General features: G+C 46.3%; 2 protein-coding genes across 7 annotated transcripts in view; one reads left to right on the top strand and one right to left on the bottom strand.

Moving 5' to 3' along the window:
- LIN9 (lin-9 DREAM MuvB core complex component) overlaps positions 1–5,003 on the top strand; it is a 50,441-nt gene extending 45,438 nt beyond the window's left edge. For all 5 annotated transcript variants that reach the window (XM_040968062.1, XM_040968064.1, XM_040968066.1 and 2 more), the window contains 3 exons: positions 2,415–2,594; positions 2,704–2,801; positions 3,549–5,003. In XM_040968062.1, the coding sequence (XP_040823996.1) occupies positions 2,415–2,594; positions 2,704–2,801; positions 3,549–3,654 (384 nt within the window). In that variant the 3' untranslated portion in view covers positions 3,655–5,003. The remainder of the gene's footprint in view (positions 1–2,414; positions 2,595–2,703; positions 2,802–3,548) is intronic.
- Positions 5,004–8,826: 3,823 nt separating this feature from the next.
- Positions 8,827–10,962, bottom strand: MIXL1 (Mix paired-like homeobox). 2 transcript variants are annotated; one of them, XM_040968232.1, is made up of 2 exons: positions 10,540–10,962; positions 8,827–9,135 (listed from the first exon to the last, which is right to left on the bottom strand). In XM_040968232.1, the coding sequence occupies exons 1-2, from the start codon at positions 10,960–10,962 to the stop codon at positions 8,827–8,829; spliced, it is 732 nt and encodes a 243-aa protein (XP_040824166.1). The 2 variants fall into 2 exon arrangements, with proteins under 2 accessions (XP_040824166.1, XP_040824167.1); XM_040968233.1 differs by having other exon boundaries at positions 10,564–10,962.
- Positions 10,963–13,413: the final 2,451 nt, after the last annotated feature.

Raw genomic sequence — 13,413 nt, 5'->3', positions numbered from 1 at the left:
CACTCCCCAAGTGAGCGCAATGGCCGGTGCTGTGCCAATCCGAAGCCAGGAGCCAGGAACTTCCTCCCACACAGGTGCAGGGTCCTAAAGCTTTGGGCCGTCCTCGACTGCTTTCCCAGGCCACAAGCAGGGAGCTGGATGGGAAGTGGAGCTGCTGGGATTAGAACCAGCGTCCATATGGGATCCTGGGGCGTTCAAGGCGAGGACTTTAGCCACTAGGCCACGCCGCAAAGCCCAATCACTTTTGTTTTTAAGATTTATTTATATTTATTGCAAAGGCAGATAGAGAGGAGGAGAGACAGAGAGGAAGCTCCTCTGTCCACTGATTCACTCCTGAAATGGCCTCAATGGCCAGAGATGTGCCAATCTGATGCCAGGAGCCCAGAACCTCTTCCAGGTTTCCCATGTAGGTGCAGGGTCCCAAGGCTTTGGGCCATCCTCAACTGCTTTCCCAGGGCACAAGCAGGGAGCTAGATGGGAAGTAGGGTTGCCAGGATTAGAACCATTGCCCATGTGAGATCCTGACGTGTGCAAGACGAGGACTTTAGCTGCTAGGCTACCGCTCTGAGCCCCTAAATCACATTTTTTTAAATTATTTTTTTATTTCAAAAATCAGAATTTCACAGAGAAAGGGAGAGGCAGATTTGCCATCTCTGATTCAGTCCCCAAGTAACTGCAGCAGCCAGGGCTAGTCCAGGCCAAAGCCAGGAGTTTCATTCAGGTATCTTCTCATGGCTGGTAAAGGCACAAATACATGGGCTTTCACAGGCACGGAAATGGCCCAAGGCAACCACATGGAACACTAGGATGGAGTTCCTGGTTCCTGGCGTGAGCCTGTCCCAGCTCCGGTGTCACAGCCATTTGTAGAGGTGATCCAGCGGATAAAAATCTCTCTCTGATGTTAACTGCCTTTTAAGCAGATAAATAAATCTTTTTTAAGAAGTAAAAAAAGAAACTGTAAAATGAATACAAGCAGAAAGAGACAAACCTTCCTATGTTTCAAAAGAAAGGACAAAGTTATTCCAGGCTGGAGCACAGTGTGTTGACTGTGTGCCGTTGGTCTCTGCCTGCTGAGCAAGCCTGGCAGCAGTGATGCCCTAGTGGCAAGGACGTCACCTAGTGCCCACAGTGTGGTCTTTAAACACTGTGCCCTGCTGACAAGCAGCAGAGCTCCTTAACAGAGACTCCTTTCAGACCTATGGCCAAGAAGGTGGAAAATGAGCCCAGGAAATAAAATGTCCCCAAAAATGGTGGGGCCATGCCAAAAGGAGTTGGCTTGACAATGCCCACCAACTATATCTCCATTTATTAAGAGATTATAACCCACAGAATAAAATAAGCCATGAGTCTCTGCTGATATTTTTTTTAAGCGAGAGTTCTTCCATATAATACACAGCAACTTGTAAATGTAGAGTGATAAAAAATGAAAAACATGATTTGGCAATCATCACAATAATTGACATAGACAAAAATTGTTGATGGATACTAAAATTGGTAGGTAAAAGTTTGATAACAGGGCCCGGCACACACTCTAGCGGCAGAGTTCTTGCCTTGACGGCACCGGAATCCCATATGGGTGCCGGTTCTAATCCCAGCAGCTCCACTTCCCATCCAGCACCCTGTTTGTGGCCAGGGAAAGCAGTCGAGGACGGCCCAACGCCTTGGGATCCTGCACCTGTGTGGAAGAAGCTCCTGGCTTCAGATCGGCACAGCACCTGCCATTGCACTCACTTGGGGAGTGAATCATCGGGTGGAAGATCTTCATTTCTGTCTCTCCTCCTCTCAGTATATCTGCCTTTGCAATAAACATAAATAAATCTTTAAAAAAAATTGATAACAAATAGAATCTTTACATTCTCTGCACAAAATACCTCTTCACAAATATGTATTAATTACAAAGGAGAAATCCTTCACTATGGAGAAATCTGGCCACTTAACCAAGTAACTAAACATTAACATTGTCAGCAGTGGGACAGATCAGCATCATATGCCTTCAGTAATGAAACACAGAAAGAATTCAGCATTACTTTTGTGGTATTTCTGCCAAAAAGAAAGTAAATTTCATTCTAATCATAAGGAAATAAATTCACATGGAAGAGTATTACACAAAATGACTGACTGCTACACCTCAGAATTATTAAGGGCTTAAGCAACTGAGAAACAGTTTCAGATACAGTTGTCTAAAGAGACAGAATAAGCAAATATTCTTAGGCTTGTGCATAGGATACTGTTGGGATAGTTGGTCTAATTTGAATATTAAAAGCTATAAGAGAATTATTTGAAGCTGGAAGTGAATGTTATTTTAGTTACAAGCGCTGGTTTGATGAAAGTCCACAGCTGAAAAGAGAACACCAACACATACAGAAATAATAGTTCACGAATGCTCGTCTCAAGTTTCCGTGGTCTCTGTTCAGCTTGCTCCAGACCAGGGCCTGCAGCCTGCAGACCAGCCCACTGACCTGAGACGGAGGTGTGAGGAAGAGGCCCAGGAAATTGTTCGGCATGCCAACTCCTCAACGGGACATCCCTGTGTTGAAAACAAAAATCTAACAGACTTAATCTCCAGGTTGACTGCAATTTTATTACAGATTAAGGTAATTTTCAGTGAATTTTTTCTTAATTTTTATGCTAAGCAAATGGTGCTGATTTTGTATCTATGTTTGAGTTATAATTCAACTTGATCTTGAAATTTTTTTTCTTCAGTGTCTGGCAGAAGGAGGAGACCTGAATTCTTTTGAATTCAAATCACTTACAGATTCATTAAATGATATCAAGAATACAATAGATGCTTCTAATATCAGGTAATTCCTTAGGTACACCTAATGGTTTTTATGTTAAATTCATAGTGATTTTCAGTACAACTTTTAAGAATTATGCATATTTGTCAAGTATTCCTGTATTTTTATATTTAAGGTATGCTTTAGGATTTATTTATTTATTTCAAAGGCAGAGTTACAGTACTTCCATGTACTGGTTCGCTCCCCAAATTGCTGTAATGGCCAGCTCTATTCCAGGCCACAGTCAGGAGCCAGGAACTTCTTCCACGTCTCCCAAGGGGGTGCAGGGACACAAATACTCGGCCCATCCTCCAGTGCTTTCCCAGGCACATTAGCAGGGAGCATGTGGAATGCAGTCATTGCAGGCAGCAGCTTAACTATTGGACTGCAGCACCACCCCAGAGCTTCTGTCTACTGACAATAGAAATTTCACAAATTAATTTTTTTTATGTCGAAGGAGCAGGAGATATGAACTAATTGCATTTGTGGTTAGGACGGAAACTCAGTGTGGAGAATGGAGTTCCCCCAGTTGCAGGGGCTCACCCCCTTTTCCCAGCTCCTCTGTGGCCCCTTTACTGCTTCGGAGCAGCGCAAAGCTGTGTCAGCCTTCACGGGAGTGGAATCCTGGCAATTGCATCTGGGCAGTCACTTCTTCCCTGTGATTATCTAGTTTAGCTCTTGTCCTCAACTATCTTCACCTTCAGCTTTTTTTTTTTAATTGTTCATAATGTTGTAAAATAAAGTGATTAACCATGCTCCTTCTTTCTTCAGTTGCTTCCAGAATAATGTAGAAATCCATGTTGCACATATTCAGAGCGGCTTGAGCCAGATGGGAAACTTACATGCCTTTGCAGCAAATAACACTAACCGAGACTGAGCAGCAGGTGCATGAGTCCGACTGCAGAGGGCGCTGGTTCGGATAAGTCCCGTTCCTTTCAGTAGGCTTCTGACACCGAGTAATCTCACAGCTGGCAAAGAAGGGAGACTTGAATCTCTAGTGTCCTTTTCATATACTGTACTGCTTCAGCCAGCAGTGCTGTCTGCCATCATATTAACTTATCTTTTAGATGCAGTAGCATTGCTTATGTTACAAATGTTTGTTAGCAAGTATTTTTAAATTGAAAAACGTCTGAACAAAATAGAATTTCATGGAAGAAAAACAACCATTGTTTCAAATGTGCATGAATTCAACCCAAGACATGTAGACAACTACTGCAGTGGAGAACATGAAGAAACATGGTCTTTATGTGCACCTGGTGGCAATGTGGAAATTCCGCCTGGAAAATTCACTCCGGTTGGCCTAGTGGAGCACCATCTCGGTCCTCAGAAGATACATCCTGAGGTGTGGAAAGTCCTAGTGTTAAGGAAGCCACTGGAATATAATGGGACATATGAACTTTACAAGTATATATGGCATATACTTGCAATGTGACATGGTTCTATAGATCATTTTATAATAATATTTTAATTTATCATAATTTATAAAAAAAACTGTTGAAAGAAAATGAAGGAGCAGGAAAAAAACATTACTGCAAAGTGCTAAATTTCAGAAGTGGATTTGGCGTGTCTTTTCCCATTGATTCAGGGCAAAAAGTGTTATTGTTATGAGATTTATTAAGATGAAAAAGACTGATAACACACTATTTTCATATTTTTGTTTATTTGCACAACTTTTAAACCAGATTACTGGTTAAAATCCAGCAGTATACAATTTATAAGGTGAAAAGATTTTATAAGGAAAACAAATGTAATAACCAGTGCTGTGAAATGCAGAAGAAAGGTTTGTTTTGGTTGTTTTGTTTTCTTGCATTTTTGTTTTTCTTTTGTTTTTTTCTTTTCTTTTTTTTTAAGAAAACCCCTCTAAAATGTTAATCTTGTAAAAATATATGTATTTGGAATTTTGTTTTAATATAGAATATTACAAAGTGAAAATATAATAAATTGTCCTCAGATTTGGAGTTTTCAGATAGAGCTATAGCGGTGGTTTTGATTCTTTTAGATGTCTCATAAAATGAGACTTTTATATATGTTAATGTATAATAAAACAAGATTCTTTTCCATTTGAAACTTTTGTATAGTTTAAAAATGCTTCTGTATTCTTTGTTGGTATTGTGCCACAGCAAACCTTTAGTGCAGAGTTTATATTGAGCTAAACTGTTATGTTAACTAAGAGATGCATAAATCTTTTATTCTTAATATTTGTAATTCTAAATAAATTGATCTATGAAAGTTATTGCCTATGTTCTCAATTAATATAAGTTGATAAATATTCCTTTTGTTTAAAAAGTTTGAAGAATTTTATTTTTAGGGGACATAATACAGATTAATTTGTTATTCTGAAGTACCCAATATTATCTTTATGGAGGATTTCTTTTTTTCTGTGGTCACTGGACATAGTGCACCTGCCTGTCATTTGGCCTGGTGTAGACCTAGAGAAAATTTTGATTTAAATATATTCTGCCTAGAATTGGATGTTTTATACATTTTTCCTTTGGTGGTGCTGAAGGCTCATTTGTCATGCTTAAATAGTGGCTCGTTTTATAAGCACTGATTATCTTTCAGTGCTAGCATGTGTTAACACTAAAAATTGTCCAAAGAATTTGAGTTTTATTTCTGTTTAGGGGAGAACTCTGTATAATTGAGTAGTCATTTTGTGTCACCTGGATATTGACTTAAATGACACTGTCCCTGATGAATACATTTTTGGAGCTCTGAAGAAACCTGTCAAAGCCAGACTGAGCAATCAGGCACACATACTTTTTATTTATATAGGTTTGGTTCTGAGTTATTTTACACTAATTATAAAACTCATATTCACTTAATACCATTGAGAATCAACAAAAAGATTTGTCTCAATTTTTTTCCCCCTGGAATCCATGCACATCCATCTCACCTTCTTCATTACCGTGACTGCTTTAGCACAAGCCTGGCACACTGAATTCATCTCTTAGTATACCACCCAAGTACATATCAGCCCTCTTTCAACGCAGCCAGAGTGCCAATCTTAAAAGATAGAATTGGGGCCAGGCACAATAGCTAAATGGCTACATCCTCACCTTGTAAGCACTGGCTTTCCTTACGATCATCAGTTCATGTCAGGGGCTCCACTTCCCTTTCAGCTCCCTGCTTGTGGTCTGGGAAAACAGTCAAGGATGGCCCAAAGCCTTGGGACCCTGCCACTCACATGGGAAACCCCGAGAAAGCTCCTGACTCCTGGCTTCGGATTGGCTCAGCTCTGGCTGTTGCAGCCACTTGCAGATGGAAGATCTTTCACTTTGTCTCTCCTCTCTGTAAATCTGCCTTTCCAATAAAAATAAATAATTCTTTAAAAAAGACACCTCTTCCATGATTGCTTAAGTGCCTTGGCACGTTCTCTAAGACCCTCAGCACACCATAAGTTCTTCAGTGACCATAAAGACCAGAGGCTACTTTAGCACAGTTACCCAGAAAACTCAACCATGGTCACATCACACTCAGTTTCCCTTGCCCTCCAGGAATTTAAAATCCTTCCTTTATTTAATCTGGTGATAGCTTAGAATCATTTATACATACATTAAGAATTATAAATTACGGACCCAGTGCGGTGACCTAGCAGCTAAAGTCCTCATCTTATATGCACCAGGATCCCATATGGGTACCGGATCTAGTCCTAGCAGCTCCGCTTTCCATCCAGCTCCGTGCTTGTGGCCTGGGAGGGCAATCAAGGATGTCTCAAAGCCTTGGGACCCTGCACCCATTCGTGGGAGACCCGGAAGAAGCTCCTGGCTTCAGATCAGCTCCTCTCAGGCTGTTACAGTCACTTGGGGAGTGACTCATCAGATGGAAGATCTTCCTCTCTGTCTCTCCTCCTCTCTATATATCTGACTTTGCAATAAAAATAAATTTTTAAAAAAAGAAAATTAAGAAATAAACTTCAAACCAAAAATTTTATTGAAGTTACTGGACAAGCAAGCCTCTTCTCTTAACCAAATTAAGTTTCTCAGCGCAGTAGCATGCTCATATAATGTAAATTGCCATGAGGCACCACACTATGAGCAAGCTAATGTACAGAAATCACTTAAACAGAAATGACATGGAGGGCTGGCGCCGTGGCCTAGCAGCTAAAGTCCTTGGCTTGAACGCGCCAGAATCCCATATGGGTGCTAGTTCTAATCCCAGCAACTCCACTTCCCATCCAGCTCCCTGCTTGTGGCCTGGGAAAGCAGTCGAGGACAGCCCAAAGCTTTAGGACCCTGCACCCGTGTGGGAGGCCTGGAAGAAGTTCCTGGTTCCTGGCTTTGGATTGGCACAGCACTGGCCATTGCGCTCACTTGGGGAGTGAATCATCAGACGGAAGATCTTCCTCTCTCTCATCCTCTGTATATCTGACTTTGTAATAAAAATAAATAAATTTTAAAAAAAGAAATGACATGAAAACACTTGTGAAAAACATTTAATTAATTATCCACTCAAGTTTCACAAGAAGTACAGGACCAAGTGCTAATGATGATGTGGGAATGATCAAAGCAACAGGCCCAAAATCAGGGTTAGAGAAAGTTTCACACATCAGAACTGCATTGAGGCAGTGGTGAGGGGAAGGGGTAGGGAAGGGTATCAGGTGTTTTGGAAGAGAAAGGTGTTAGTTTGTTCCAAAGCGAAGAAATGACTGAGGAGTAAAGATGCCACCTTCGGCATTGGCATCCCACATGGACTCTGGTTTGAGTCTTGGGTGCTCCACTTCCAACCCAGCTCCTTGTTAATACACCTGGGAAAGCAGGTGAGGACAGCCTAAGCATTTAGACCCCTGCACACACATGGGAGACTTGAAAGAAACTCCTGGTTCCTGCCTTCAGATCAGCTCAGCTTCAGGCACTGCAGTCATTTGGGGAGTGAACTATCAGATGGAAGGTTCTATAACTTTGTCTTACAAATAAATAATAAATAAATCTTTAAAAATTGCTTTAAGACAGAGGCACATGTTCTGGATCAGTGACCTTAAGATGTATATATATTGTAGATAAAGATGATGTCAGGGTAGAGGGTTAGGCCCAAGAATGAAAACACCACATACCATGTTGGAATGCCTGGGCTTGAGGCCTGGCATTGCTCCCAATTTCTGCATTTCTGCTGATGTTGGGAGGCAGCAGGTGGTGGCTCAAGTCCTCACATCCCTGACACCCACACGGGAAATCCAGATTGAGTTTCTGGCTCCTGACATCTGGGAAATGAACCAATCGATGGAAGATCTTGTCCATCTCCTTCTCTGTCTCACTGTAAAACAGTTTTCTTTAAAAAGATGATACTGATTATCTGGGAGAGTAACAAAGTTTTGGGAGTTTCATGCCAACTGGCAGCTACTACAGATTGGCTCTTAAAATAATCTGGATGAAAACAGCGGGGAGGTTACGTGGACATTGGGCAAAGGATAGAAAATCTTGGTGAGACAGAAAAGTAAGTTCAAGAGACTATCTTATGACTAAAATAACAATGTATACTTGAAAATCCTAAGATTTTTAAAGTGTTTTCACTACAAAAAGTATGTGGATTAATTCAGTAAATAGCTGGATGTAGCCATTCTACAATATATCCATATATCATGCTGTACACCATAAATATATCTATAATTTTTACTTGACAATTGAAAAAGCACCCAGAAAACAAAAGTAATAGCTCCTGGTAATCCAACTTGGGTTGAGAAGATGGGTGAGAGGGAGTTTACGTCATAATCCTTGGACAGACCATAAAAGCAGATACGGTGATTGACAGTTATGAGGGGTTCTTGGGAAGAAGACGACGAGTTCTGAGCCAGTCTTGGCCTGGCAAGATGGCTCAGGGGTGCAGACCCCACTAAATGTCAGACACAGGTGAAAACAGATGCCAGAACTCCTCGACAGGGAGCCAAGGTTCCTGGACAAAAGGGAGGCACGTTCAAGGGTGAGAGCTGTCGGAACCGCCAGCAAAACTAACCACGGAAGTCACCTCTAACGTGGACTTCAGAAAGGACCAGATCCTCTTGCGCGTTGCCCCATCTATCAGTCCTCCGAGCTTATCCCGAATTCCCCCAGGAGTTTCAGAAGTTGCCGAAGGCCGAAAGGACGTGTTCCTCCCATGAGTCCAGCTTTGATCCCGTGTTTTCAGAGAGAGGGGAATAGGTTTCAAAATGCTGGCCTTGGAGGTTAGAGTCAGGCACGCCCCCTCCAGTTCCGCTGGGATCTGGCAAGCAGTTCAGGGCGCTCTCCGGAGGCAGCTGGGGCTTCAAACATTTCACCGCGGGTGCTGCAGGAGCACAGGGGTTGGGGAAAAGCTCCGGCCTGCTGCAGGCTTGGAAGGATTTCCCGCTCTGTCGCCGGGACTTGGCACGCCTGTTCTGGAACCACACCTGGAAGGAAGGAGGGAGGAAAAAAAAACTGTTTTGGGATACACAGATCTCATTTCTATGTATACATTTTTCTGTTCACTACTCCACAAATACTGAAGGTGCCCTAATAAGGAAGCTCAGGACCCACGTTGAAAGGACAGGGGCTGGCTTTTGGCACACCAGTTTGCGAACTGCTTGGGCCACCTGCACCCTCATTATCAGAGTCCTCTAGCCCCAGTCGCACCTTCACTTTGGACCCAGCTTCTTGCTAAGGAACACCCTGAGAGGCAGCAGATGGTGGCTCAAGTCCTTGGGTCTCTGATACTCCTTGGAAAGAACCAGATTCGAGTTCCAGGCTTTTTCCTGGGCAGTTTGCTGCTGGCATCCCACCAGCAAATGGGAGATACCTGTCCTCCCATCTGTGAAATAAGATTAACGTATGATGAAATAAGATGAACATAAATTTAAAAATAGAAACTGACTAGCCTGGCGCGGTAGCCTAGTGGCTAAAGTCCTCACCTTGCATGCACCAGGATCCCATTTGGGCACTGGTTTTAATCCCGGAGGCCCCATTTCCCATCCAGCTCCCTGCTGGTGGCCTGGAAAGACAGTCGAGGATGGCCCAAAACCTTGGGACCCTGCATGGGAGACCTGGAAGAGACTCCAGGCTTCTGGCTTTGGATGGGCGCAGCACCAGCCATTGTGGTCACTTGGGGAGTGAATCAACAGACGGAGGATATTCCTCTCTGTCTCTCCTCCTCTCTGTATATTTGACTTTCCAATAAAAACAAATAAAACTTTAAATATATATATATAAACTGACAGTGCACCACCAGGGTGCAGAGGAAAAGAGAGGGAGGCTACCCTCTACTGGTGTCAAATGAAGGCTGCTGCTTAAAACTGCAGACAGTGGGACTTTGATCTAAGCTCCATTATAAACACGCTTTGCGCTAGACCTTGCAAACAGTGGAAAGGAGGGCCACGGATTTGGGGCTCTACACAGAATGTCATACATCCTTTGGAAACAAAGTCCTTAAAGGAACACCTGCCAAGAAAGTAGCAAGCAGGGAATGTGCTGAGCCTGCCCATGTCCTTCCAACCATCACTCCCAAACTTAAAACCACAGGGGAATTCCAGCTGTGTCTCCTCCCTGTTTTCCCCTGGGGGGAGCGGAGGAGAGGGGGAGCATAAAATAGCCTATGTCACCTTCCTGCTGAGGATTACATTCCTAACCGTCTCAAGAGACCAGCTCTTGAGAGCTGGGAGTCACTGAGTGCAGACTTATTTCAGCCCTCACCTTCACCCTATGCAAAAGACACCGGATCCCATCCCCATTCTACAGTCTGGAAGACCAAGGTCCAAGAGAAGCAACTGTTCTGGGGATCCCGGCTCTGACGCGCGCAGTGCCTCCGCGCCGGGGCGCACCTGCGAACGCGGAGGGCAGCTCACCTGGATTCTGGACTCGGGGAGCAAGGTGAGTGCGGCCAGGCGTTCGCGCAGGTGGATGTCGGGGTACATGGTCTGGCGGAAGACCAATTCTAGCAGCCGCAGCTGCTCGGGGCTGAACGAGGTGCGCTTGCGGCGCTGCGACGCCGACGCGCCCGACGCGCCTTTAGGCGGCGCCGGCGAGCCCAGGCTGGCTGGTGGCGGCGCGGCCGGCACAGGGTCCCGGGAGAGAAAGCCGGCGTGGGGCGCGTGGGCGCGGCGCTCGGAGTGCGGGCCCGCGGGGAGCAGGCCAGCCCCGGTGCCTGGGGGTGGCGGAAAGGGCCCGGTGGCGTGGACTGGCCGGAAGGCGGGGAATACGGCGCCGTCGGCGAACTGGAGCGGGCGGGACCCTGCAGCGGCCATAGCTCTGGAGCCCAGTGCGCCTGGGCCAGGGACCCGGCCCCAGTTATACCGACCCCGGCCCGAGGGGAGGGAGCCGGCGGTGGCGGCGCCATCAAAGCGGTGGACGCGGGGAGGCCCGTGTCTCTTCGGGTGTGATCCCGCCCCCGGCCCCGCCAGACGCCGGTGGGAATAATCGCTTCCGCAGACCGTGGGATGGGGAGGGAGGCGCGAACTTGGGTCTGGGGCCCTCCACTGTCCCCCTCCCCCTGCCTCCCGCCCCGTCAGCCCCGCAGCCGCAATCCACATCCCCAAGAGATTTGCTCAGGGTGGGGTAGCCCACGGGACTCTGAAGTCGTGGGCCCCGGGGGTCGGGGGTGGCACGGCGCTCAGCAACTCACAGCCCAGGTCGACCCAACAGAAGGGCCTGGAGCCTGGGGCTGCTCGGGGTCTCCTCTGCCTCAACCGTGATCCTGCCTGCCGTCATCAAAGCTGTTTATTTACCACCCCTGCTATGTGCCAGACCCTGGAGCAGGTTGGTCAAACAGCCAAGGTGCTGCACCTCGGACCTCTCTAACACATCCTGGCCCAGAGGGTGAAGATAAAGCAGCTTGCCCTGCCTGGAGTTCCAGCAGCATGTTATGCCCTGTGGTTTAGCTTTTCTGGAGATGCCCAGCGACACCCTAGACCGAGAGTCTAGTTAAAGGTGGAGCGGGGTGGGTGGTGTGTGTGTGTGTGTGTGTGTCACAGGTGCTCCATGTGACTGCCATGCCCCTTTACAGCACATTTCACCTGCCCCTCTTGCCCAGCCTTTGGTCTTCAGTTGTGGTTTATGGATCTGTGCTCCCTGCCCCCCTCTTCATTCATTCAAGGCCACATTCAGTATCAGCTTCTGACAGCTGCTCGACTGGACCCTGGACAGGTGTCCGCGGCGGTCATTTACAGAATGGCCTGCATCCCCCTGCTCCCAGTCCCCGGGAAGCCATTGTGGCTTAGGAGTCACGCCTTCTTAGGAAGGTCTTTCCTGGCACTCAAGTCCTGGCTTTTTTCACCATAGATAATCTCCAAAGAACCAGGCTGACTTCAACTTGGTTCCCACAGTCAAAACAGGAAGTGTTCTTGGAGTTGCTGCTATGAGTTTGGGACCTGAACCTTCTTGCGAGGCTGGGGGTGCCAGGAAACCAGATCCCTGACCCCAAGCAGCCAGACCGCGTGGCCTGCTTTTCTGTGCCTTCCCCTCCCCTTCCTACACTGGATGGTTTGGATTTCTGACCTAGGATGTATGGAACTGAAGGTCAGACCTGGCATTTTTCTATGCTTGTTCATTCTTGAACTTATTTCTAAAAACCATTGAGAAGTGTCATGGTGCTGGGCTGGGGGACTTTCCATGTCCTACAAAGTAGGTATTAAGCACCGCATGTTTACAAATCAGGAAATACATTGCAGTCCAGACAAGGGCCCTGGTGATGCCAAAGCTGGTGTGCCAAGCTGACTACCAGACATGATCGCTGTGATTGCTGCGTGCCCTCCTCCTCCTGCCCTACACCAGGGAGGCAGGGCAGCCTTGGCCCCTCCTGGCCTTGGCGGTGATTCCCTCTCAGGCACACTAGGCCCATTAGGTTCCCTGTGGAGGCTGCAGGAATGGATGCATTCACAGCTGTGGCTATAGGGGACCAGGCACACAGGAAAGCTCAGGTCTGCCAGCTGCTGGCTGCCAGCTGAAGCTTACCAGCCAGGTGTAGAGTAAGTCCGATACTCTGGGGTCACAGGAATTCTCCAATAGGTCTCTGTGGAACCCCCCCTCCCCCGGGCTTTCTGTGCAAGCCTCATTGGTGGAAGGAACATAAGCCTGCCAGGAAAGTGGACCTGTGGAGAAAGCAAAGGCCATGGCTGCCCTGGCCAGGAGTGCTTCAGTCTAAATGTGTACTGTAATTCAGGCTTTTCTCTCTCTGTGAATGGGGTGGTGAGAACCCCAGCATTCAGTTGAGGTTTGATGTGTTCACGGCTGTTTTCCTGGGAGTTTCTGTTGCATGATAGCTTCTGTATGGAAATGAGACTTGTACACTTCTCCCCGTCCTTCCTCCTTTGGCTTTCAGTGACGACTGGATGGCATGTGCCAGATGTGCTGAAGACGGGACCTCCCTCAGGCCACTATGGACACCCAGGGCCAGGAAGCAAGCCTTCCATCCCCTTCAGAATAACGTGACTTCTAAATTATATGTGTATGCATTATGGTTGTAAGTCCCTTTTCCAGCTCATTGTTGGGTGGTTAAGTGCAATGGGATATTCTGGATTAGATCCTGGAAATTGGAAAGGATGTGAGTGGGAAAACTGGTGAATTCTAATTAAAAACTAAAACTAATGGTACAACCAAAATACAGATGGAATAGGTCTGAGAGAAGCCAGTACTTCCCTCTGTGAGTGGATTTCCCTGAAGCCCTGGGATTTTCAAGGATATGGCGAGATAGAAGCCGC

The sequence above is a fragment of the Ochotona curzoniae genome, unplaced genomic scaffold, assembly GCF_017591425.1.
Source record: "Ochotona curzoniae isolate NIBS_2020 unplaced genomic scaffold, NIBS_Ocur_1.0 scaffold_4683, whole genome shotgun sequence".
In the NCBI taxonomy this organism is placed as follows: Eukaryota; Metazoa; Chordata; class Mammalia; order Lagomorpha; family Ochotonidae; genus Ochotona; species Ochotona curzoniae.
This window is presented reverse-complemented; position numbering and strand designations above follow the sequence as displayed.

Excerpts from the sequence above, each read along its gene's own strand:
- MIXL1 (XM_040968232.1), bottom strand. The coding sequence starts at position 10,962 with ATGGCCGCTGCAGGGTCCCGCCCGCTCCAGTTCGCCGACGGCGCCGTA. Across the intron at positions 9,136-10,539 it reads GCTGCCCTCCGCGTTCGCAG|GTGTGGTTCCAGAACAGGCG; the intron begins GTGCGCCCCGGC and ends CCTTCCTTCCAG.